General features: G+C 42.7%; 2 protein-coding genes and 1 pseudogene across 3 annotated transcripts; all 3 read right to left on the bottom strand.

Moving 5' to 3' along the window:
- Positions 1-2,323: 2,323 nt before the first annotated feature.
- On the bottom strand, positions 2,324-5,715 carry LOC112227365 (annotated as a pseudogene).
- Positions 5,716-6,053: 338 nt separating this feature from the next.
- On the bottom strand, positions 6,054-7,713 carry exosc4 (exosome component 4). The gene is made up of 3 exons (XM_024391421.2): positions 7,481-7,713; positions 6,814-7,020; positions 6,054-6,560 (listed from the first exon to the last, which is right to left on the bottom strand). Exons 1-3 carry the CDS (start codon positions 7,649-7,651, stop codon positions 6,201-6,203), a joined length of 738 nt encoding a protein of 245 aa, XP_024247189.1. The 5' UTR covers positions 7,652-7,713; the 3' UTR covers positions 6,054-6,200.
- A 2,953-nt stretch (positions 7,714-10,666) lies between these two features.
- Positions 10,667-24,240, bottom strand: LOC112227364 (cAMP-dependent protein kinase catalytic subunit beta-like). Of its 2 annotated transcripts, XM_042307772.1 has the most exons (11): positions 23,764-24,240; positions 19,387-19,395; positions 18,577-18,638; positions 18,176-18,304; positions 16,314-16,412; positions 15,971-16,053; positions 15,070-15,196; positions 13,724-13,819; positions 13,417-13,539; positions 12,988-13,152; positions 10,667-12,259 (listed from the first exon to the last, which is right to left on the bottom strand). In XM_042307772.1, the coding sequence occupies exons 1-11, from the start codon at positions 23,807-23,809 to the stop codon at positions 12,134-12,136; spliced, it is 1,065 nt and encodes a 354-aa protein (XP_042163706.1). In that variant the 5' UTR covers positions 23,810-24,240; the 3' UTR covers positions 10,667-12,133. The 2 variants fall into 2 exon arrangements, with proteins under 2 accessions (XP_042163706.1, XP_042163707.1); XM_042307773.1 differs by lacking the exon at positions 19,387-19,395 and having other exon boundaries at positions 23,764-24,226.
- Positions 24,241-24,745: the final 505 nt, after the last annotated feature.

Raw genomic sequence — 24,745 nt, 5'->3', positions numbered from 1 at the left:
CAAGAAACATCCAAAACAGTTGCAGGTATGTATTTGGGTATGATAAACCAAAACAATCCCATGCACACAAACCTGAACCCAATACAACCTTATAGTTGTAATTCTGCCACACAAGCCCAACCTAATGCACTTAACCACTCCCTGGCATGTCAATCCTTGGTGAAAGGTCAGACCTGAGCACACCTCAGTTCATTCCATAAATGCAGGTCTAGAACTCATTTCATACTTCAGGATAGGTGGAGTTCCCATAAAGACAGGTCTGGGACCAGTTACCTGTTACTTCCAGAAGAGGATGTTCCAGAGCAAGAGCCAGCAGGGGTAGATCGGCAGAGCCAGGAGCGGATAGACCAATGAGTCGTAGAGGGCGTGGTCCAGAATGCCCTATGAGATGACGGACAGAAAGAGCATCCAACCGTCTTGCAGGGAGACGCAGTAGAGTAGAGGACAGCCGGGCTCAGCAGCACCATGATGGCTGCAGACGGAGAGAGGGTAAAGACAATACTACAGAACTCTGGTAGGGAAGCTTAACAGTGGAGCACCATGACTGTAGACAGCACTCCGTCAGTGAAGGGGGGAGTGAAACATTACATGTACACAATATCCTCGCACTCAAGGAACAGTGGAACTAACACTGCATTGTTCCCTTAGGGCTCGATTCAATCCGTAGCACAGAAGACCTGCACTACAGCGCAATATAAATGTAAAGGCAATGTTCGCGAGACTGAGTTCACGGTAAACACTGCATATGTCGGCCCAATCGGAAAATAACCTTTCAATTTCAATAGCGCTACAACGCTGATCTACAGAGCTACGGATTGAATAAAGCCCTTAGACATTAAACTAGAGTGCAACATCAATGAGAAGACACATACTGAGAAGTATTACTTCTATAAGAAGCACAGGGAGAAACTTGTGGGTGAGAGTATTACTTGGGTGTGATGAAAATTGTGATGGGCACCAGGGACAGAGCCACGATGAAGCCCAGGGAGAAGTTGATTAGGGCAGTGCAGCCCAGTAAAACGGCCAGGTATAGTAGAGCTACCAGCTTCAGCATCCTCCAGCCCTGCTCTGTGACCTGTCCTTGGCTAGAGGGAGAGAGTAGACAAAAGCCCTGTTTATACTTGGTGCTAACATTATCAATAAAGTGTAAACCGATCTGGATGGTCAAACCATTGAAATAATCATTATACCGGCCACTAAAATCATTGACAGATAGCACAATACTGACTTATGGCATCAGTAACTGTCTTAAGATAAAGAAATGTATTTTTATTTTTAAACAATATATGTAAAATGTGCATACAGGGAGGCACCAGCTATTCTGATGAAAATGCAGACACAATGGAGGGATAAGGGATCCATTTTAATACCATGTGTAGAAGAGTGAAATGAAAATGTAAGTGTTATCGTCGAACCACAACGCAATTTGGAACATATTTCACCCATTTTTCATGCGGCTGACACGTGGTAATGTTAAATAACGGTATTGTTTTTTTGGCATTGTGTTAATTAGTAATACTCTCAACTTTTACTGGTATGGCGTACCCCCACTATTTATTTTGCCGGATCGGTTTAGGCAGAGATTAGTGGCCGATAACGAGACGTGACCAGACAGCAGTGGACGCATAAATTCAGACTACATGTGATTAGGTTACACATCTAGTTGTTTAGTAACCGCTGCGCCACTCAGAATGCCCTTCTATATTTCATTCTATGATTACACCTAGGCTATTAAAAAATGCGTGCACACAGGGAGTCCCGTACCAGTAAGAAATTAAATCTACTTTCACCCCTGGACGCAACAAACCTTGATCAGATAGTGATTAGATCATATCACAATACTCATGTTAGAGCAAGGTGTCACTGAGGCTGGAGTTACAAAAAGGGACATGGTGAAAGGAAATAATTTACAGCAGCCACAGTATCTTCAAGGTGTGTGTGATAATTGGGGAAAACCTGGCATAGATGCATATTTTTAGTGTGTGAGATAAGATAGCTATGCAGGTTGTGCAGTTTTTTTCAACAAGCACATTGAGTAGCCAGACATAGAAAGAGTAGCCAGCCACACAGCGAAATTATTGAATACTTTGAGTATACCTTCCAGATTGGAAAAAATTGAAAATGTATGCATTCAGTGTATTGTTTGTTTTTGGGGATATTGTCTAGGCCTATATGATCAGGAGTATTTTCTAAGTAAGAGAACATTAAACATTTTTTAACATTTAACCTGTCTTCACTTGAGATGAAAGTATATTTCTGCAAGATATGTTGCCACAATGTTTGTTCTTCAAATTAAAACAGAAATGGAAGTAAATAGCCCAAATAGTTTATTTATTTATTAAAGGTTACATTTAAAATCAAACAAATTGTGTGATGAGCACTTTTACAAATGGAAAAATTGGTCTCTCAAATAAATAGAATAGATGCACAATTAAGATCTGGGTCCATACATGTTAAGAGAAGAGAAAACGACAAATTTGTGTTAATTCGTGTTTGCAACTCTGTGAATTGCAGTATGTCATTTATTCAAACAAAGAAATACTTTAACATCTGACCCACAGATTAATTTAAGAATCTTGTAAGAGTCTGCTGACTTCAACAGGCTTCAAACTTCCTTTTAAAGAGGCATTTTCTCAGCTATCTGCACTACAGGTATGATTGAAGAATGAAGGAAGTATTAATCATGGGCTTTGATACACAGAAAGCAGCAGTTGACTACTCCATTGTCAACACGTTGATTAAATCAGTAGACCTGTATCAATATCTTTGAAAATACCATAGAAGAATCATTTAGCTTTTTCAATCCGTTTTCTTGTATCATATTTTGGACCAGTGTGAGAGTGTCGCTCCACTAGCCTACCTATTGTTCCTGCAGATAATAGCCAAAAAGTCTACCAGTGTGCAACTGATCAGTCAATCACTTTAACATCACTGTCTGGCAAGTCCTGATGGACTTCATATCAAAAATACAAATGAGAAATTTAGTTTACTTGTCCCAGTGTGATATCATAGACATAACTACATTGTATGATTTATGAATGTAAAGGATATGAGATCGCCTTTATTCAGTCAGTTCCACACCATTTATAAACCAGTCAAGCTTGCTGTTCCTCAATCAAATCAGAGTAAGCCTATGCGCCAGCACTTCGTGGCTGTATGCGAATTGCAAAGGAAAATAAATGAATGTGCCAGAAAACAATAGGCTGTGTAGATGACAATAGCAGTGAGGACCACAGTTTCAGTCTCGGACACAGGGAAGTGTTGCACAGCCATCTGCTGAGAGAGGATGGGGAGGGTGTACAGAGCTACGCCTGTCATATGACTGATCACTACTGGAGTCAGTATAGACAGGATCCCTGGGCTGGAGGACAGAGGAGAAAGTATTCCAACCCATCCTCCCCTCTTGGCCAATTCCAACCATCCTCCCCTCTTGTCCAGGTCTCCCTTTGGAAAAAGGTAATCTGACATCAATTGGACTACCTCGTTAAATAATGGTTCAATAAAACTAGAATCCCCAAGGTCCCAGAGGTCGATAGACACACGCAGCAGCATGATGACAGCCAGCTGGCCGAAGGCGGGCATGTAATAACCACTGGAGGCAAAGCGAGAGAGTGAGGGCATGAGAAGTAGGACTGGTGCAGATGCTCCAGGAGGTTGTTCAGCTTCCGGTATATCCCCTCCAGGAGCCTGAGGATGAGGGGGACACACAGGTTTATTTGCATGGAATTTTAAGAGCGAAAATGTCACCATAGAAATTACAAAAATGTTAAAGGTTTTCTGATCATCTGAATTGAAGCTTGGACATCAGTAGCTGACCTGCCGATGGTGGTGGTGTCGGTCTTGTACTGTCTGAAGGTGTTGATGCCCCTGACGGTAGCAGTCTCTATATGGTATCTAAGGAATGGGCCGTGGTTCCCCCAGGGCCGCCCGCTGGCCTGCTTCAACACCATCATGATCTGGGCCGCGTGGATGTAGCCCCACGTACTGTCCCAGTCATTCCTCTGTAGCTGGACAGTCGGATAATTAAACGTGTTACTACTGGCTCGTCCTTACCTGACACAAATACAGAGGAAGGGACAAGCTGAAATGTTTGTGATGTGCTATTATTAGACTTTTAAAAAAAAATCAAAGTACCTCTGCAAGTATATCAAAAAATTACTCACTGAAGTAACTGCTGGCATTTGGACTTCCTCCTTACCTTGCCCTGGATGGTACACAGGTACACTATCTTCTGGCAGAAGGCTTAGAAGAGGTTGGCCAGGTCCAGGTTTGGCAGCTGGCCATTGAGCCCCTCCAGAACCAGGTGCAGACTGGTGATGATGTCACTGCTCTGCTCCATAGACAATGCTGCCTGGATGGAGCCACCTCTCCCCTGCAGCAGAGACCAGTCACCACCTGGGGGACCCAGAGTGAGGCACAGTGGTGGCAGGTTTGGGGTTGATGGTACAGAGACATTTAGAATACATACAGAGTCCATAATGGTGTCTCTACGACTGGTGCATTACAGGGTTACATCATTACAGAGATGCAGGTACTGACCATTGGTGTTGGTGTGGTAGTATCCCACGAGCCAGGCCTGCATGCCGATCAGGTCATGTTCATTCATCAGAAAGGTATCCTTAGCCCAGTGGATCTGACCTGAGAAGAGACCGAATCATTGACTGATTAATTAAAGAAAGGAGGTAGGAGTGTATGCTTGTGTAGTGCTTCTCCAATGGTCTGTGTAAGTAGTATGCTTACTCCTGAAGTACTGGGCAAGGCCCAGCCTGGTTGTCGTTGTTTCCCTCACCACAGGGGGCGCCCAGCACCAGGGCATCAGTATGAGGGGCTCTGGGGGCCCGCAGGATCCCATAAATGTTAGTGCCATGCACCATCTGACCGAGACTGGCAGACAAACAGAGAAAAGGATGAGTGAGAGAAAGAGAAGAAATGAAAGCCTGAGAGGAAAGAATGCGTCAGCCAATACACTGGCATCCCACTACAGAGAAGAGAGGAGAGAAATGCAGAGGGAATATTATGGGAGAGGACAAGGGGATTATATCATTCTTACAGCTGGAATTGTGATAGGTAAATTAAGCACTGAATGTCAAAATTGGGGTTAGTGATAGGAAGGGCAGATCATTTTTCCTGACACTAGTGATATGCTATAGGAAGAAGGCTTATCAGGCTGACTCACCCTACTTTTATAGGGGAACAATTTAAATTATACCCTACAACGTGGATTGGGTACATCAAGAGGATGCACAGTTCCATTCAATTCCCCAACGGATTCTCCCTCAGGATTCTACAAGGACTCACCAAATTGGTGCATTGAAACAGGTGAGAAGGTCGGTCAGGGCTCGCCTTTGGTTTGGGTCAGACAGCAGTCCCATATTGTTGCCTTGTACCACTCACAGCTGGCTCAGCTGGACCCTAGGAAACTAAGACTCACACAATAATATTCAATAATGTTGCGTTAGCTTTAGCGCTCAACATCGTTAACCTAGCTAGTTAACGTACCTGCTAACCCAATATTGATTGGCAAGATGTGTTAGCTGGCGTCATAAAACCAGCTACGTTGAACGCGCAAATACCGAAACGGTGTTTATTTTCAACCAAACAATGAGTCTTAATACCTTTACAAATGTGTAGTTGTAAGCCAGAGCCTACCTCTCGGGCACAGTAAGGGTAACACCCAAGATGACAGGTGCAGCTAGGGCATACTGCTCAACATGTTTTTCCTAGTTTCTTACCGGACTATTGTGTGACGGACCAACTCAACTCTCGCTTTGGCAAAAAACACACTTTACATGTTACGTTTATATTTTGGTCAGTATACATAAATATAGATCACAGTATTGCCATTTATGACTGGCTCTCCCTGATGTTTGGAAGATGACCTTAACAAAGTTTCACAGAAATCGATTTCAAAAACACAGGTTCAGGTGATGCTACAAATCATTAGTTTTATTTTTGCTGATTGATTTATCTGATGTAGACCCTTATCTATGGCTCTCTGTCAACCAATCACCTCAGTCAAGTTTATGGATCATTCAAAACACAGAACACATCAATGGGTATAGATTTCATTTTTTAATAAAGCATTTCATACAAAAGCATAACACGATTGTACAATCAAAAATAAAAAGGTTTACTCCATCTGCTCCTCTACCTCACCCTGCCTTTCACACAGACCAATCTACCCCAAAGTCCAAGCTACATCACTCTCCAGTCAGCGCAGACACCTCCTGTAGATGCTGCCTCACCACCTCGTCCAACACTTTGCTGACGCCCTTACAGGCCGTCATTGCCGCCTCCATCAGTGTCTCTAGGTGGTCCTGGTGGAGTCGGGCGTCCATCTGTAGCAGGGCAATGTGCCCGCCACGAGGCAACAATGCCAGGGCCAGTGATGTGCCCCCTCCACTCTCTTCAGCATGGCACAGGTCTGCCAATGGGGTCTCATCCACAAAGCCTGCAGTGCAGGCACACACATAGTCACGCATGGGGATGCCCGCATCGACTACTGCCAGAGTAGCGGCGTTCACACACGCGCTGTAGTTCCCTCCATCTGACTGCAAGATCTGAGAGGGAAGAGGGAGTGTGAAATGTTTCAATTCAAGTTGGGTTGTTTTTTTAAACCCCATGTTTCAGGGTTCAAATTGAGGAAGAAATCTCTATACCCAAGAACATGAAACTAACCAAACAAAACTTAAAATTGGTTCCAAATCCCAAAGACAGGATATACAACCACTTTAATGTCACCATTTTATGAATAGCATCATACTCCACCACAACCCATTTTATAGTTCATTCATATCTGAAATAGTGTGGTACCTTGACATAAATGTCTATTTGAGAGCGTGGGTACAGATTAGTCAACACTGCTGCCTCGAAAGTCTGCTTGAGGTGAAGGCTCATCTCTGTGGACTTGCGGTCCCCGTGGGGTCTTCTCTTCCTCTCAGCTGTACTGAAGGTAGCCATGCTGTATTGGCAGTTGATGACAGCACGGTCATGGAGGGTCTTGCTGCGGGAGCCTCGCACCTGGAGAACAGAGTACATTTGATTTTAAATGCGCTCCTCTCGAACCCCCTAACTGCAGTCTCACTGATTCTTCAGGTATTGCGCCAACTGTTCCTTCTCAATCACTGCATTGGTGGCAGCAGTAATACACCCTCACGTTACCTTGGGCCATAGGTGGGAAAGTGTAGTCTCCCTGTGTATGCTACCACATCTACTAAGAGGTCTGGACCCGAGGCACAGGTGGAAGTGTGCAGGGTGGCTAGTTTAGCTCTCTAGACTAGAACCAGGGGGCTGAACACATTAACGTTAGCTATGTTGGAAAAATTACAAGTTGGATAAACAAACTGATCTGAAATGCTAGCCGAGCTGAAGCAATTTCCATAGCTAATTAATCTCAGTTGTATGTTAGCTAGCGTGTTATCTATGTAACGTTAGCTAACAAGGTATCTTTGCTAACACGCTATTTTAGCAAGAAACTTACTTCATGAGGACCATACACAACTGCCAGCGCTTTGGTATTTCCCTGTTCTATGTACGCAGATCCGTCAGCTTGGGCAAATACACCCATACGAGCTTGTACTTTCCGCAGTTCAGCAGCTTTTCTTCCATCAAGACGATATCCTTGATCTGACAATAACTCCAGGCCTGCCATATTTCAACGTTTGAACTGGCGATTTTTTTAAAAACTACGCACGTGTGTTATACACTACATTACCCACACGCCCACTGGAGTAGATACGGTGGCTTTAGGCAACCGAAATAGTGATGTACAGTTCGCGAACGAATCTTTTCACTGACTCGATTTTTCGTTTTTCTGAGTGACTCATTCATTTCAGTCGTTCGTTTGACCTACTAGTGGTGGTTGTAATGAGACAAACAGCAGGATTAATACACGCTCCTACTGCTCTGCGGCCCCAGAGATATGCTCCAACCACTAACTGTCTGTCATATGAGCGCAGTAAAATAGATCACACGAAATAAGCATAGAGAAGAACAATACATGTTTAGAACGGATAATTATTCACATGATCAAATCAAATCAAAATCAAATCAAATTTTATTTGTCACATACACATGGTTAGCAGATGTTAATGCGAGTGTAGCGAAATGCTTGTGATGCAAGAATGAGTGCAATTAATTGATTATTGAATGTTATGGACACAGCTTTGTACAACCAAAACATGCACAGCCTCTGCTCAAATTACTCGAACTCGAGAACGATTCGTTTGGGACTGTGCTTATCACCCTCACAACAAGCAATGCATTCCGCCAAGAGTTGTTCACAATATAGTTTTGTTGCGCCACAACTAGACCTCGTTTCAAATGTATCAATAAATAATATTATTTGTATACCTAGCAATCAACGCATGTACATTGTTTAAAGCACACGTTTACAAGTCTTGTCACAAATGATAGCTCCAATATACCCCCTATGGTCATCGACTCGAGTTTTCAGTTCATCTTTCGCTGATAGGGGGGGTCCTGCGTGCTCTGAGTATTACTGAATCAAATGAACGAAATGAGTCGAATGATTCGTTCTTCTTACTGAACGAGTCGAACAGATCCAAGTCAGTAATAAGAGCCGAACTTCCCATCACTAACCTATAACTAAACCAAATACCGTGTGGCGACCTATCCAAATACATTTAAAGTAGTGATTAACTTTTTATTAACCAAATCTCTGTTTGATGTAAATTGCATGGAAATATAACCATTTTCCATTCACTCTTTTACGAGCATGCGCGTGCTTTCTCATTTGTCGTATCACCACAAGCTCGTACTCATAAATATCGCGTCCAACAAAATGGAATAAGGTTGTGGATAAAGTAATACACCATTTCATGTGTACAACATCTATAGACCTGCATCACTGTACAGAGAGCATTGCTATATACAAAATGACATTTTTTTGTGTGTCTTTGTGTTTATCCATGGCCCTCTAGCCGAATATGTACTTGTAGCTATTTCCTGCAGTCAAAATACCCAGTGTCCTCATGGGTGTAATGTTATTTTTCATAATTAATAAACATCATGTACAACTTTTTTTTTTTACAGAAAATTGTGTTTGTTATAATTCGTATGTGCTGTATATAAAGTGTCATATTTGGATGCAAAGTCAAATTGGAATACGTTTGAACTCTGTATCTATGGTATCAGTCTCCTGTTTTAAGCCCATAATCATGTGTGTGACGTAAATAGTTTTGTTTCAAAGTAGATTTGTTTAAGACCAAGAAACACTGTGACCCTGATTTAGCCCGCCGCAGTAAAAGCTTTTAAGGAGCCTAAAGTTACCGTACGTTAATACGTTAAGGTTCAATGACCTTATTTTCAGAGGTAGACTGGCTATGGCAGCCAAAACAGCCAAATACTCATACAAACCTGAGTAGATCCTCAATTGCAATGCGGTTCTAGAAACGTAAAGCCTTTTACTTTCATATCACATAAAAACAATTTGACAAACGCTAAATATACAGTTTTACCCTGCTTTATCACAGTTGCAGCAGTGTTTTTCCTCAGTGACAATACGTTTCTGGCGGCCTTCCGTTACGTACAGGTGTTCGAAAACATGCTAGATAGCTGATTAGCACAGGTGGTCCCTCTGTCATCCGTAAACACGCGCTGTAACATGGATGTGTATCAATTATTTCCCCCCCCCCTCGCTGATATGAAAGATAAGTATTATGCTAACAAAAAATGTACCGCAAGCGATGCGTGTTAATGTTCAGACTGAGCGTTAATTAAACTCCCCCGTACAGAAGACGCCTTTGTTCAATAAATTGACTAATGTAATATAACTGAGTCATGGTGGAGGGCTAGTGGCTCCCATACTGAAGCAGAAGGGGCAATGAGGAAGTCTATTGCTGGTGCGGTAAGTTTCACAAAAGCAAGTGAAACCCAAAGGAAAAAAATGTCTGGACACTTATAACATTACATTGACATAAAAACATAGATTTGGTACAAAATAAAAGTGAACCACCCATTTAAGACTTTTGACATAATGATTTTGGAATGACAGTCACAGGGAAGAGGGTTTAAGGTCCGTTCAGGGTAACTCCTAATTAAACTACATTGGTGTCAGGAGTAGGATATCACATCCCTGACGAGTTTTAGGCACATTTCATTTTGGAGGCAAACTGCCATTTTTTTTCATATATAGCAGTCTACTAGTAAATCAGACCTATTCTTACTATATTGAACCGCTTCAGCTTCATAAGAGCTTGGATTCCACATTTAACACATCTCCCACTGCCATAGAAATATTTTAAGACAGCTAAGAAAAACACATTTTCTTCAGGAAATGTAATCATTTGTGAATCGTAAACAGTCAAATATTGATGGAATTTCCTGAATGACTTCATTTATAGCCAAACTCATTGAAATGATTGCTGTTGTAATGCCAAAGCCATCTCATTTGACTGGGAAATTATGAAATGATTTAACTGAGAGAAGTGGACATGCCAAACAAAACCTATGACATGTGCGAAAATGATCCATTTTTTTTGAACAATTACATGAATATTTCAGTCATGATGTGTGATGAAGCCTGGTCTCTCTCTTGGATGTTATCCTGCTTTATATAGTTTGACAAATAAGGCCCACACATGAACACTCCTAGAGCTGTATGCCGTTATTTACAAGATTACAAAAAAAACTTTCCAAACGTTGACACTTTAAAAAATAAAATGTATTAGCATCTCTAATGTGTATAAATAAAAACATATGAAACAATGCATATACTTATAATGTAATGAGCTGAACAATGACTGGATTATATGTGATTACAAAGGTCAAGGAGCAGTCTTGTTTGTTTTTTTGCCAGTGTATGTCTGTGAGAAAAAAACTAATGTACCTTAATCAAGCATTTCAAACTATGCATACCTATAAGTTGCAACACTACATTCTGTCATAAGAATGAAACAAACAAGGAAAGGAGGGAAGTCAAGAACAGCAATAGGGAAAAACATGGGGGAAAAAATTGTGTTTTGCAATCCCTTTTGAGGAGTTTGCAAGACTGCTTAGCATCAATATATTGTTATGAAGTGTGTACTGGTTTTACTAACAATGTTGAGGCAAAAGCCACAACACAATACACACTGAACTGATCAATTTAAAGAGCGCACCTCAAAAGGACTTGATTTCACTTTAACGCATCAGGAGCTCCGCAGCTCCACAAATTCATTTAAAAGTGTCCTTTTTTTATTAGCGGACCTGAAATCTTAGGGAACAAAAAACCTTCAGTTTTAATCCATGTATTTAAAATGTTAAATAAAAAGGAGAATACAAATTCAACATATTCTAGAATTTCTCTGACCACTGTTTTGTTATTTTCTGTTCGTAGTTGGGTTCGCCATTCCCTGCAATGACTTCCCCGTTACTGGGCTAGAATACCAATGGGCCAGAGAATGGACGCTTTGTGGGGCCGTTGGAATTGGTCTAAAGAGTTCTACAGACAAAGGCAAAGAAAGGGACTACTCTTCCTCTGTCAACCAATTAGTTGTATTTTGGTCATGCTCTTAGCACTCAATGGTGTTTAATGCGTCTTAGTGACAAAATATACAAAAAGGACAAATACTATTTCTGAAAGCTGGCCAAAACATTGTTCTAGTAGAAGGTGAGAATAATTTTCTATTGAAAAGCATCAGATTTGTAACAGACCATAAAATCGAAACTGTTGACGACTGGAGGCACTGCCCTACAAAACCACACAACCATGTGTGATACTGCCACAGACAAGTCGGTTTGAAGTTACACTGTGTGGACTTATATGAAATTGGCCTCTCTCGTATAGTTACCCTCTCTGGTTTTCCTCCTAAATCGAAAAATATCACATCTGTAAAGGGGAGCACAACATCCAAGACAACAACTGCTTCAAAGTTCAAAAACAGAGTGGGTAGAGGGGATAAAAAAAAAAAGGTGTTGTGTCTGCTTTAATACGCAGGTATGTGTGACAGTAAAGGTGTTATCATTGGCACCCAAGGATCATGGCGACCTCATTCAGCCTTGTGGAATGAAGGAACTACGTAGTAATAGTTGAACAATGGTCTCTGCTCCAACCCCAAGTCTTTAGAAGAGTGCAAAGATCCCCTTATTTTTCATGTGTGTTTTAGCCCTGATATATCCACGTGTGCACGTCCTAAAACTCGGAAAACTCCTTTGCGCATTTTTCCGTTACGGAAACGCGGATCTCCTCCTCCTCGTAGTCGTCGAAGTTGCTCGTGTCGCCAGCGCCTCGACACTTTGGTATGAATGGGGCTTCCACCTAACACAGAGAGCAGGATAACCAGGAGCGGAGTTAGAGTGTGCCTTAAGAGGAGACCAAGCTAGTACTTCAATGAGATTCTAATACGGCAAGAATTTCCAGATGCCTAGGTAATACGTCCTGTCAGCAAAATGCATTATGAAATCATTCTAGTAAGTCAAATAGAAAACGTTATGACACCATATAAAGACTGTTGTTGTAAGATGATAATACTCCGGAAAAGCACTTACTGGACACTAATAAAATACAGAGGCCTTGTCTGAATACCTGTACTTGTGTTAGGATTTTTGGCGATGCAAAAATATAAAGTTTTATAGAATGTGACATTTTAAAAATGTAGTATACTTTAAATCCCAGGATGTCATACTCATTTCGGCGTTTCATTTAGAATTCACTGCACACTATTGAGGAAGAGAGTAAGTCTTTTCAGACACACGTCTGTTTGAGAACAGCTAATAATCAGAATAGGGGACATGCTCTGCAGAAATGTACGAATGGCGTGGAACAAGAGAGATTGTGCATGTAGATTACACCTTCTCAGTATGGCTGAGTAGTAATGTTGATATTTGTTGCTGAAATAGTATGTAGTATGATTAATACACAGTATGTCGTGTTAGTAATTAGTAGGTAAGAATTTGGCCAATGTGTTTCATAAAAGTTAGGTGCTATAAAGAGCAATTCAACTTCGCATTGATTGTCCTCATCCTCCGACACAGCCTTGTATGTACCTTCCTCTCGTAGATGGCAATCCAGTCCGTTGTAGCGAACCACTTGTGTCCTTTGATGTCGTTGACGCCATTCTTCAGGTTGCCATAGCGTTTGGTCAGGTCCACCTGCAGCAGGTTCCTCAGCAGGTCCTTCAGGTCAGAGCTGAAGTGGGATGGGAAGCGGACCTACGGGGGGGGAAACACACACAGAGATTTGTCTAAATGGTCATGTATTGAGAAATGTTTATTTGCTCCTAGTTGGAACTGGATAGTAAGTGATTAAAGACAGAGGCTAAGCCAAAAGCAAGCCAAGGATTCATTGGGCAGTTAAAACCCACTGAGTTACTTACTCCATGAGAACATGACAGGTGTTCAAAATGTGTTAAAACTAGAGGTTAAATAGGTAGGCCATTTCAGACATGCTTAATGTAAAAATGGACTTGTCCATACCTTTCCAGACACAATCTTCTCATAGATCTGAATAGGCTGGTCAGCGAAGAAGGGAGGGTATCCAGCAGCCATCTCATATATAAGGACCCCCAGGGCCCACCAGTCCACTGCTTTGTTGTAGCCCTACACACAGCACAATGACACATGTAGTTCACATACACATATGTAATCTAAATTCATGGCAACAAACTAATGTTCCATGTCTTCAAATGTAGTAATTTAATGCACTGTGTGTGTGTGTGTGTGTGTGTGTGTGTGTGTGTGTGTGTGTGTGTGTGAGAGAGAGAGAGACAAACAGGACTCTCACCTTGCTGAGGATGATCTCGGGTGCCAGGTACTCTGGAGTTCCACACAACGTCCAGGTTCTGCCTTTTACCCTCTTGGCAAATCCAAAGTCTGTCACCTGACCACCAAGAACACGTACAGTCGGTAAAGCAACATAGCAGAGAAAACATAACCCATCATTTCTGCACAGCACTTTGAGATATCAGCTGATGTAAGAAGGGCTTTAGAAATACATTTGATTGGACATTGCAGTATATGCCATAGGCAGTGATGTGTCACGCACAGTGCTCCAGTTGGGCCGGTGCTCACCGGTACACAGTACTGGCACCTCAAATGTTCTACTGCTTGAGAACAAGGATGCAAACTGGCGAGGGCCCAAAATGGTAACACAAAAATTCACTTGGATACATGAAAAATCTGTGTGAGGAGCAAGAAAATTGGCTTATTTTCAGATAATAACAAGTCATAAATACACATTTGAATAATCGCAACACTCCTAACTTTACAAACCACAATAGACAGAGAAAATTGTGTCCTGGGGTAGGGGGGAGTTGGGCTCTTTGGTCTGGTTTAAGGTTGATCATGACAGGTAATGATAATCTGCCTCCCCAGATAGCTATCTAAAATCTATTTTACTTGCCAAATTCTGCTCTTGGTTTAGCTTTTCCAGGTTTCAGAATTCTCTCTCAAAATCACCCTTTTATTAATAGAACATTACATTTAGTTGGTTTTCTAAGTCCACAACAATGCTTAAAAACACAGCAGGAGACCACATTTGAGGTCAAAAAATGTATTAATCTATGTGGGAGAGTGTAGTTGCCCTTTAATTCAATTGTGCACCAGCAAGAGCCTATTGTGTTTGGCTAGTAGCAGTGTTTCTGTAGCGGTGTTTCATGTGAACCTGATTGGTACAAAGTTATCATATCATTCTGCCAGCCAGGTTAGCCTACTTTGCAGACAACATTTAATTGGGAAGTTTTTTGGGGGGGGGAAACCTTTAGAAATGTTTCAGCATACTAACTGGCTACACAACACACACAGAAGTTTTACCACTTCAGGACGTTGCAGGAAATACATATCACTGATGCATTATTTTCAGGGATTATGAGTTCAATACCTTTAACTTCCTGTGCTCAGTCAATGATTTCAATATGAGACACAGACCCCTTCCCCTTTTTCTCTTCGGATCTACACGATTCACTTGGATGGCCTATTTTGAGATCAAAACGGTGATAATCGCCGAAAAGAGACAGGTTTGCATCCCTGTCAGTAGGCCTACCGGCATCCCCTATGCCACATTGGCTCTAAAATAAGAACCCTGGTGCTGTAGAATGAAAATGATCCACTTGAAGCACTGGTCACGCATACCTGGATGTAGCCATGCTGATCGATTAGAAGGTTCTCAGGCTTCAGATCTCTGTAGATAAGGTCTAGTGAATGGAGGTACTCAAATGTCAGCACTATCTGGGCCGCGTAAAACCGTGCGTGGGGTTCACTGTGAAGGAAAAGTAGGAGAATCTGTTTAACTGATCACGTAGTAAGCGCAAAAATGTAATTGGAGTTGTAATTAACTACCAGCTATATGAGCACTGAATTTAAAATAAACACAGACCTCCCTCTGTATTTATTTGGACAGTGAAGCGAAAACATTTAATGCACTGTATCTAGTATCTAATAGAATATGTTTCTGAACACTTCTACAATACTGTGGATGCTACCATGATTACGGATAATCATTGCGTTACAGCCTTATTTAAAATAAACGTAACTCCAAAATAACACGTTATTTATAATTCATTTCTGTTGGGCACAAAATAATCTGAAACACAACCAAAACAAACTGAAAACGCATCCAACAACATTGTTGATTCACGTGATGTAGTCATTGCGTGTTGGGAATATGGGACCAAATACTCAACTTTTAAACCTGAATTTTCTAAATACTTCCAACAACCTTCAAAATGGAGAGACTAGATACATAAAGTGCATTCAAGTCTAAATTGGGAAAACACATGTATGAAAATACCCTCAAATAAAAGGGGACATTCTGTACTGTCACCTCAGAACTTTTGATCTGAAATCTAATTCTGGAGAACAAAGCCAAATTAAAATGTTGTAAATTCACTGTCCAAAAAAAAATACATAGATGAATGTAGGTCTAAAAAAAAAGGTTCCCAAAACAATTTTCAATCAACAAATGGAAAATCTATAAACAACTTATAATCAACCAGATATTGTATTGACGAGCAGAACGTTCACAGACACTCACCTGAACCTTCCGATTCGTCTTAGATGTGAAAACATCTCTCCTCCTGGAACATACTCCATCACCATGTACAAATTGGAGTTGTCCTGTGGAGGGACACAGACCGACATAAACAAATCCAGTCAGATACGGAGGAAACTGAATAATAAAAAGGCCATATGTATGAAGCGTCTCATAGTGCTGGGATCAGCCCCCCCGCCCCCATTTAAATCAAATTCATTATGATCAAAAGGAAAAACGAGCCCTAAATCAGCACTCCTAGTTTGAGACGCTTGATTCATAGCCTCTGATCTCAATGGCCAGATTAAAAACACTGTATGCAGAAGGGGAAAAAAATGAACTGTACCTTGAAGGCATAATCAAGTCTGACGAGGAAGGGAAAAGACACGGCCTGCAATATTCTCTTCTCATTTAACGTGTGTTCTATTTGCTTGAGTTTCACCACCTACCAGACAAAGAAGTGATCATCAGACAACAGTCTTGACCGACAGTTCAATTGCAGTTTAATGATGGCATGACAAAGTTGTAGAGGGGTTTTTCTTTGGGGGGGCAGGACAGCTTTGGTCTCGTAATTACCACCAGACTGAGGTAGCAGACCATTTGTTAGCTCGCGAGATCAGGAGGCTTGTGTGGCTAGGACAGCTTTTAGATTGCATTCCAGTAATCACATTTTTGTCACTCACGCCAAATACAACAGCTGTAGAAATGCTTACTTACAAGCCCGTAACCAATAGGGCAGTTTAAAAAAAAAAAGAGTAATGAAAATATTTGCTAAATAAAAAAATATGTTACAATAACGAGGCTATATACAGGGGGTACCGGTAGCGAGTCAATGTGTGGGGGTACAGGTTAGTCGAGGTAATTTGTACATAGGGGTAAAGTGACTATGCATAACAGCGAGCAGCAGCAGTGTAAAAAAAAAAGGGGGGAGGGGGGCCTGATAATTTTTTGTCCCTTCCTCTGACACCGCCTAGTATATAGGTCCTGGGTGGCAGGAAGCTTGGCCCTAGCGATGTACTGGGCCATACGCAATACCCTCTGTAACGCCTTGCGGTCGGATGCCAACCAGTTGCCATACCAGGCGGTGATGCAACTGGTCAGGATGCCCTCGATGGTGCAGCCGTAGAACTTTGATGATCTGGGGACCCATGCCAAATCTTTTCAGTCTCCTGAGGGGGAAAAGGTGTTGTCATGCCCTCTTCACGACTGTCTTGGTATGTTTGGACCAGGATAGTTTGTGGGTGATGTGGACACCAAGGAGCTTGAAACTCTCGCCCCCGCTCCACTACAGCCCCGTCAATGTTCAGCCCTCATTTACCTGTAGTCCACGATCAGCTCCTTTGTCTTGCTCACATTGAGGGAGAGGGTGGAAAGAGACTATGGTATTATAATCCAGACACTAACAGGTCCGATCATATCCGTGCATGTGATGGGAGGAACCACTGGCAGACATTACTGCCGGCCGGCCGGTACTAACATTACACAATCGCACTTATGTTATGCCACCAGATAACATCTACAGCAGTGGTATTCAAAGTTGGGGTCGCAACCTTGCAGTGGCGTTGCACAATTACAAATATTTGAGTACATGTTATTGTATGGAACAAGTCACAACATACATTTGAGAAAGATAATTAAAATAAATACATTTACTCAATAAAAATTGTATTTGTTTTCTTTTAGTTTTGATAAGAGATGAAAATGTAATGAATTAAAAAGGTATTTGTTGATGTAAAAATCGAAATGTACCGATTTTCAAGGTCGTGTCATTAGATTTGGGTAGGGGTCGCGAGAACTTCTGGGGGAATGGGTTCCCCAGAACTTCAGGCGGAAAAAAATGGGTCCCACTGGAAAAGTTTGAATACAACTGATCTACAGTGTTATTTAATTCTTGCCCCATTTTTTGTTAGATATTATTTTATTGGAGTGGAATTGCACATTATCCTTACTGTATTTTTGATGTTTTATTTAGACGGGTACAAACAGCTGGGATGAGAGTAAGGAGTTAGACAGGGTTGAACCCAGGTCTTCGGTGGGGAGGCATGCATGTGCTTGCTGCCTGGAGCGATACCCACTCGACCAAGGCTTTGCACTTGTTGCCCCGTTTGATGCCCTAAAATAGCATCTCTTCATCCTCTTCCCATAGCAAGGCGATACATTGCCTTGTCAGCTCATACATGGGTTACCCGTCCTTGAAAAGGCACCAACCTTTTGCTTGTCCAGTATTTTCATGGCGAAGAACTGCTCTGTTCCTTTATGTTTGACCAGCATGACTCTTCCAAACGAGCCTGTACCCAGGGTCTTTAGCCTGTCAAAGTCATCTAGGCCCGTCGTGCTCTAGAATGGAGTCACACAAAACACAGGGTGTGGATTACCTAATGGATATACCACAGCAGCAGTCCCAGGTTTTACTCAGTTCAACTTAGATATTCCCCACATCCACGTCTCCTTTTCTATACACATTGGTGAAGGACTTTGGACCTTCTCCCCAATTCGGTTGGGAAGAAGGCAAAGAGATAGGATGTGAGGAATCACAGAAAGAATAAATGAGAGAGTCCCCAAACCCTGGATTTGTAGCTCCAACCTTAAGAGCATTGAAAACATCTCACCTGTGGTGGACATTCCCATTTCCGTAAGAAGTCTTCTTTGGCTTTGGCTAGGAACTCTTTCACTGTATGGAAGAAAGATATACACAGGCACAATTAGCTAACAGGAAGGAATTGTCTGTCAACGCATGATGCATTCCTATTTATTGACCTGGGATTTGATTTGCATGGAGTGGGCAACAAAGTACAAAGGAAATCTGATGTGGAAATTCTTGAACAGTGACCGGGTATCAATTGTAACAAAATCAGTATGAAATGGAATTCAATTGAGACAAAGACAGGTAAGGTCTAACTAACCAAACTCCTATCTGGGGGCGACAACATACAACAACAAAAACCACACCAACCAAGACGGGCAGTCTAAGTAAGAAGTGATGCCAAGAGCTCCATTTGTATTTTTATAAATAGATAGGGGGATGTACGAATTCACTAAGACAGGTGAAGAGGCTGGGCTCTCTCGAAGCATGCAGAACTCTTGTGCATCACTTTCTTTCTGCACCGACTGTGCATTAGGGCCCAATACTGTTCACGGGAAGGCTTTAACACTCAAGAGTATTATATACAGAATTGTTTTTGACGAACAAGGACAAACCAAAACACATGGAAGAACACAGCAGACAGGAGATATCCAGAATGACAGAATGCAGATGACAAAAACACAGAGGTTTAGGTAATGGTTTTGGCAGAACCTAGATGGAAGCATATACTGAACCACTACTACAAGCCAAGCTTGGGTTCATTTACAATCGAATCAACGCGTGCAAGGTTTTGGACTTCTGTCATTTTGGGAATCTAGTGGAAGAATGGGCATACCAAATGTCTCTATAGATCACCCAAGGATTTGCAGGAACAATGTGGAAGGGATGATGTGGAAGAAAGAGAGAGAGAGAGAGAGAGAGAGCATAAATCTAACAAGTATACCAGATCAACAAACATGGACCACATGCAGTGAAGAACAATAGAAGATGACAACGAAGGAAAGAAAAAGACAGTATTAGAGACAGAGAGAAAGAGTTGTCATTCTTCTTCTGGAATTCAGTTTGGCAAAGAAAAACACAAGATGACTAATTACAATGTTTGTTAATGACCCCTGTGGGTAAGGAAGTTTAAACAGACATGACTAGGATGGCAAATTATGTACAAATACAAAGATGTAGCAAACAGAAAAAGGCTTCAATAATCGTGCAGTTCTTTTTATATAGGCTACAGTGTGTTGAACCACTAAAAATCCCACATTACCCTGGCCTGACAAGTAGACTATGCTGTATATGATAAAATATATATTTAAAAAATTAACACATTTACATAAGTATTCAGACCCTTTACTCAGTACATTGTTGAAGCACCTTTGGCAACGGTTACAGCCTCGAGTCTTCTTGGCACACCTGTACCCGGGGAGTTTCCCCCCCGTTCTTCTCTGCAGTTCCTCTCAAGCTCCGTCAGATTGGATGGGGAGCGTTGCTGCACAGCTATTTTCAGGTCTCTCCAGAGACTTGTCCCAAAGCCACTCCTGAGTTGTCTTGGCTGTGTGCTCAGGGTCTTTGTCCTGTTGGAAGGTGAACCTTTGCCACCCCAGTCGGAGGTCCCGAGCGCTCTGGAGCAGGTTTTCATCAAGGACCTCTCTGTACATCATTCCCTCGATCCTGACTTGTCTCCCAGTCACTTCCGCTGAAAAACTTTTGGTACCCTTCCCCAGATCTGTGGCTCGACATAATCCTGTCTCTGGGCTCTACGGACAATTCCTTCGACCTCATGGCTTGGTTTTTGCTCTGACATTTTGCACTGTCAACTGTGGAACCCTATATAGACAGGTGTGCGCTTTTCCAAATAATGTCCAATCAATTGAATTTTCCACAGGTGGACTCCAATCAAGTTGTAGAAACATCTCAAGGATGACCAATGGAAACTGGATGCACCTGAGCTCAATTTCAAGTCTCGTAGCAATGGGTCTGAATACTTGTGTAAATAAGGTATGTTTTTTTTATTTTTAATATATTTGAAAAATTCTACAAAACCTGTTTTCACTTTGTCATTATGAGGTGTTTGAATTGAGGATTTTTTATTTATTTAATACATTTTAGAATTAGGCTGTAACGTAACAAAATGTGGAAAAAGTCAAGGGGTCTCAATACTTTCCGAATGCACTGCATGACCACCTAGCTAATGTAAATGTTTACATAATCAGAGCTGGTTATGGTTAACTGTACTGAATGTGATCACTTTTAAAGACATAAGCTAGGTGTCCATTGTACAGTAGAACAATGTTCACCTCAGTACAGTTTTTAGAGATGAGCACCACTAAGTTCATATTTTTAGAACATGGTTAGCTAATGCAAGATTTTCCTTTCTTTTTAAATGTGCCTAACATGTTTAACAACATGGAAGGTTGATATGGAAACAGTGAAAAGGCTCAGAATTCAGTGTCAGAATTAGCCTACCTCCCTACCTCCTTCCCAACTCCTTCCCTCCCTCCCTACCTCCTTCCCTCCCTCCCTCCCTCCCTCCCTACCTCCCTCCCTACCTCCCTTCCTTCCCTCCCTCCATCCCTACCTCCCTCCTTCCCTCCCTACCTCCCTCCCTCCTTCCCTCCCTACCCCCTCCCTCCCTTCCTTCCCTACCTCCTTCCCTCCCTCCCTCCCTTCCCTCCCTCCCTACCTCCTTCCCTCCTTCCCTACCTCCTTCCCTCCTTCCCTACCCTTCCCTCCCTCCCTCCCTCCTTCCCTCCCTCCCTACCTCCTTCCCTCCCTACCTCCTTCCCTCCCTACCTCCTTCCCTCCCTAACTACCTCCCTTCCCTCCTCCCGACCTCCTTCCCTCCCTACCCCTCCTTCCCTCCCTAACTACCTCCCTACCTACCTCCTTCCCTCCCTAACTAACTACCTTCCCTCCTCCTTCCCTCCCTAACCCTCCCTACCTCCTTCCCTCCTTCCTCCCTACCTCCTTCCTCCCTAACTACTCCCTACCTCCTTCCCTCCCTAACTACCTCCCTACCTCCTTCCCTCCCTAACTACCTCCCTACCTCCTTCCCTCCCTAACTACCTCCCTACCTCCTTCCCTCCCTAACTACCTCCCTACCTCCTTCCCTCCCTAACTACCTCCCTACCTCCTTCCCTCCCTAACTACCTCCCTACCTCCTTCCCTCCCTAACTACCTCCTTCCCTCCCCACCTCCCCTCCCCTCCCTAACCCTCCTCCCTCCCCCTAACTCCCTACCCCTCCCTCCCTCCCTACCTTCCTACCTCCCTCCCTACGTCCCTCCCTACCTCCCTCCCTACGTCCCTCCCTCCTTACCTCCTTCCTCCCTACCTCCTTCCCTCCCTCCTTACCTCCTTCCCTCCCTCCTTACCTCCTTCCTACCTCCTTCCCTCCCTCCCTACCTCCTTCCCTCCTCCCTACCTCCTTCCCTACCTCCTTCCTTCCCTCCCTCCCTACCTTACCTCCCTCCCTACCTCCTTACCTCCCTCCCTACCTCCTTACCTCCTTACCTCCCTGTCAAACTGAGAGCCAAACAAAGAGCTATTATCAGGAACCAGGTTGCCAGACCTGTAAACAGCAACAGGGCAGACAAATCTGTAGCAGCAGCAGTTGAGTGCACTGTGGCTTAGACAGGTTTAACACCAGAAGGTTGAGAGACTGGGGCTCATGTTATGTCAAAACAGACAGGAAAACAAACAGCACAGCACAGGCTTTTGGTTGCACTGATCAGATCAAAGAAAACCGCTTGCTTCCTGAAACTGGAAAGATACCTGTGGCTGACCAGGTTCCTGTGCCTCTGCCTGGTCTCTTCCAACACGTCAGTAAATGTCATATGAACAGATTAACAGCATTGTAAAGTGACAAAGCTTTTAAATGACCTAGATACATTACTACCTACCATAAATGTTCAAATTTGTCCGTACATTTGATCAAAAGTGAAGTAGATGGAACAGCATATATGCACACTCACAATCCAGTGGCATTTCCCAGACTAACTTGCGTAAGATTAGTTTGCAAGCAGTTCACACACATTCAGATCTGGACACAAACCAATGCATCAATATTCCTGACTGTATAGGACTTCATGAGGAAACATTTCAAAATGTATCAAGTCATGCAGTGCATTGATTATCAGCATACATATGTCAGTGTACCACTGCAAATTAATACAGTCCCAGGGCTAGTTGCGTCAAAGCTTGTAATTCCCCTTATCCTCTTACGAAGGTCTGGTGACAAGCTGTCCCAGTCAATGACAAACTGTGCTGTATGTGTGTGCATGTAGAACTGCACATCACTAAGATTAAACAGACTCTAAACCAAAATGACTTGTGAGATAAATCACTTGGGAAGGTTGCATTACGGGCCGGGTTTTATGAATGGCAAGTGGGCATTTGTCATTTCTTCACCATATTTGGTCACTGTTTAGAGAAGCGCTAGAGAGTAGAGGGAAAGCTGTGTGATATATATATATATATATATATATACAGCGCCTCAAGACTGATGTGGAGGCAGTCTGATAATTGAAACCCCATACTTATTAAACGACTTATCCTTAGGTGTGATTAATCTTACATGACAATTGTAAATAGTTGGAGTGGTGTGAACTTCTGGTTGCTAACGATCTATCACACTTGTAAGATTACAAATTAGCTAGCTAAAACAACTCGAATCTACAAACGCAATGTCAAAACAACAGGCCTCATAGGCTATGAGACCAACACACGTCAGATAGTCTAGACTTTGCTATGCTACAGTACCGTAGCTGGCATTGAACATTACTCTGGCTTGGTGATGTCTCACGGGCCTGGCGGTGGCTCACTAACGCTGATATACAGCTAGCTCTCACTGCCGTTAGCTAGGTAGACAACATCATAGCGAAAGTGCTAAAACAACCCGCTAGCTAGCTAATGTTAATGGCTAGCTAGGCCTCTGGACCAGGTTGTAACTATTTAGTTACGCATCCCTTGTACTGGTGATCTAGCTGGGATTAATGCACAAACCAATTACTATAAATGATCGTCGATAGCAAAATATAGGGGCGAGGGTGTAATTCATGTAAATGTTTACAACATCAGGGATACATTTGCTTGTGCGCCCTCCCGATGTTGTCCATTTAAAAATAAAAAAAAGTAAAACGTGACAATGTTCGCATACTAACTGGGTAGTTAGCTAACTTTAGCTAGTATAGATAATGCTACACGACCGCCCCAACTCACCGCTCTCCAGCTCGTTGCCTTTCTTGGCGGTAGCAGCGTTTCCCATCTTATGGAAGACACGGCGATCGCTCAGACTGCGGGAGATGGCGGTAGCTAGCTACAGCTGTTGTTGAGTGGCGTTCCCCTTGTAGGCAAAATCGTTAATTTGGAACAATATAGAGAAATTCAATTGATAACGTTACAGCCAAATATGAAAGAAGAAGCCCAAATCCCTGTTCACCACCCCCCTTCTTTAGATACTCCCCTTCCTGGCTCTTCTATATCTCGCTGACATGCAGCTAGCGGTCACTGCTCTCACACTCCCCCCCCCCAAGCGTTCACTGTTGATTGCTTGGTCAAAGACTTTCTATATGTGAAGAGATGGGATATCGCACTCAATCTGTTTCCGCCTTTACTAAAGGCTTAAATTAGAGGCTTGTGAGTTGGTCCAGGGGAGAACGACTGCCCCCTCTCACTGAAGCCACAGAAATTCAAGGCCGACGCTCTACTACGGCATCGTTTGCAGGAAACAGGATCCCCCATTATAGTGAATGTAAAAATGGCATTCTCAATCTTCTTGGTCAATCTTCGTGTAAATACAAAAATACACCAGATGTATGTCCGTGAACTGATTATAAAAGAAATCTCACACAGAAGACGTTATAACGATAATTAAGTTGCTAATGGCAGCCTGCAGTACACTTCAACATCACCTTCAACATTGCTCTAATAATAAGGGTTCAACCACCCACTTGGTGGGAATTGTAACTTTTCTAAATTAAAAAAGTATGTGGACACCTACTAGTCAAACATCTCATTCCAAAATCATGGGCAATATTATGGAATTGGTCCCCCCTTTGTTGCTATAACAGCCTCCACTCTTCTGGGAAGGCTTGCCCCTAGATGTTGGAACATTGCTGCGAGGACTTGCTTCCATTCATTCACTACAGTCCCTGGTTCGAATCCAGGCCGTATCAAATCCGGCCGTGATTGGGAGTCCAAT

This window comes from Oncorhynchus tshawytscha, linkage group LG28, assembly GCF_018296145.1.
Source record: "Oncorhynchus tshawytscha isolate Ot180627B linkage group LG28, Otsh_v2.0, whole genome shotgun sequence".
Lineage (NCBI taxonomy): Eukaryota > Metazoa > Chordata > Actinopteri > Salmoniformes > Salmonidae > Oncorhynchus > Oncorhynchus tshawytscha.
The sequence above is the reverse complement of the archived record's forward strand: the minus strand, read 5'-3'. Positions and strand labels throughout refer to the sequence as shown.

Excerpts from the sequence above, each read along its gene's own strand:
- exosc4 (XM_024391421.2), bottom strand. The coding sequence starts at position 7,651 with ATGGCAGGCCTGGAGTTATTGTCAGATCAAGGATATCGTCTTGATGGA. Across the intron at positions 7,021-7,480 it reads TTGTGTATGGTCCTCATGAA|GTGCGAGGCTCCCGCAGCAA; the intron begins GTAAGTTTCTTG and ends TCTGTTCTCCAG. Across the intron at positions 6,561-6,813 it reads AAATAGACATTTATGTCAAG|ATCTTGCAGTCAGATGGAGG; the intron begins GTACCACACTAT and ends CTTCCCTCTCAG.
- LOC112227364 (XM_042307772.1), bottom strand. The coding sequence starts at position 23,809 with ATGGGAAACGCTGCTACCGCCAAGAAAGGCAACGAGCTGGAGAGCG. Across the intron at positions 18,305-18,576 it reads AATGGGAATGTCCACCACAG|AGCACGACGGGCCTAGATGA; the intron begins GTGAGATGTTTT and ends ACTCCATTCTAG. Across the intron at positions 15,197-15,970 it reads AGACGAATCGGAAGGTTCAG|TGAACCCCACGCACGGTTTT; the intron begins GTGAGTGTCTGT and ends TTTCCTTCACAG.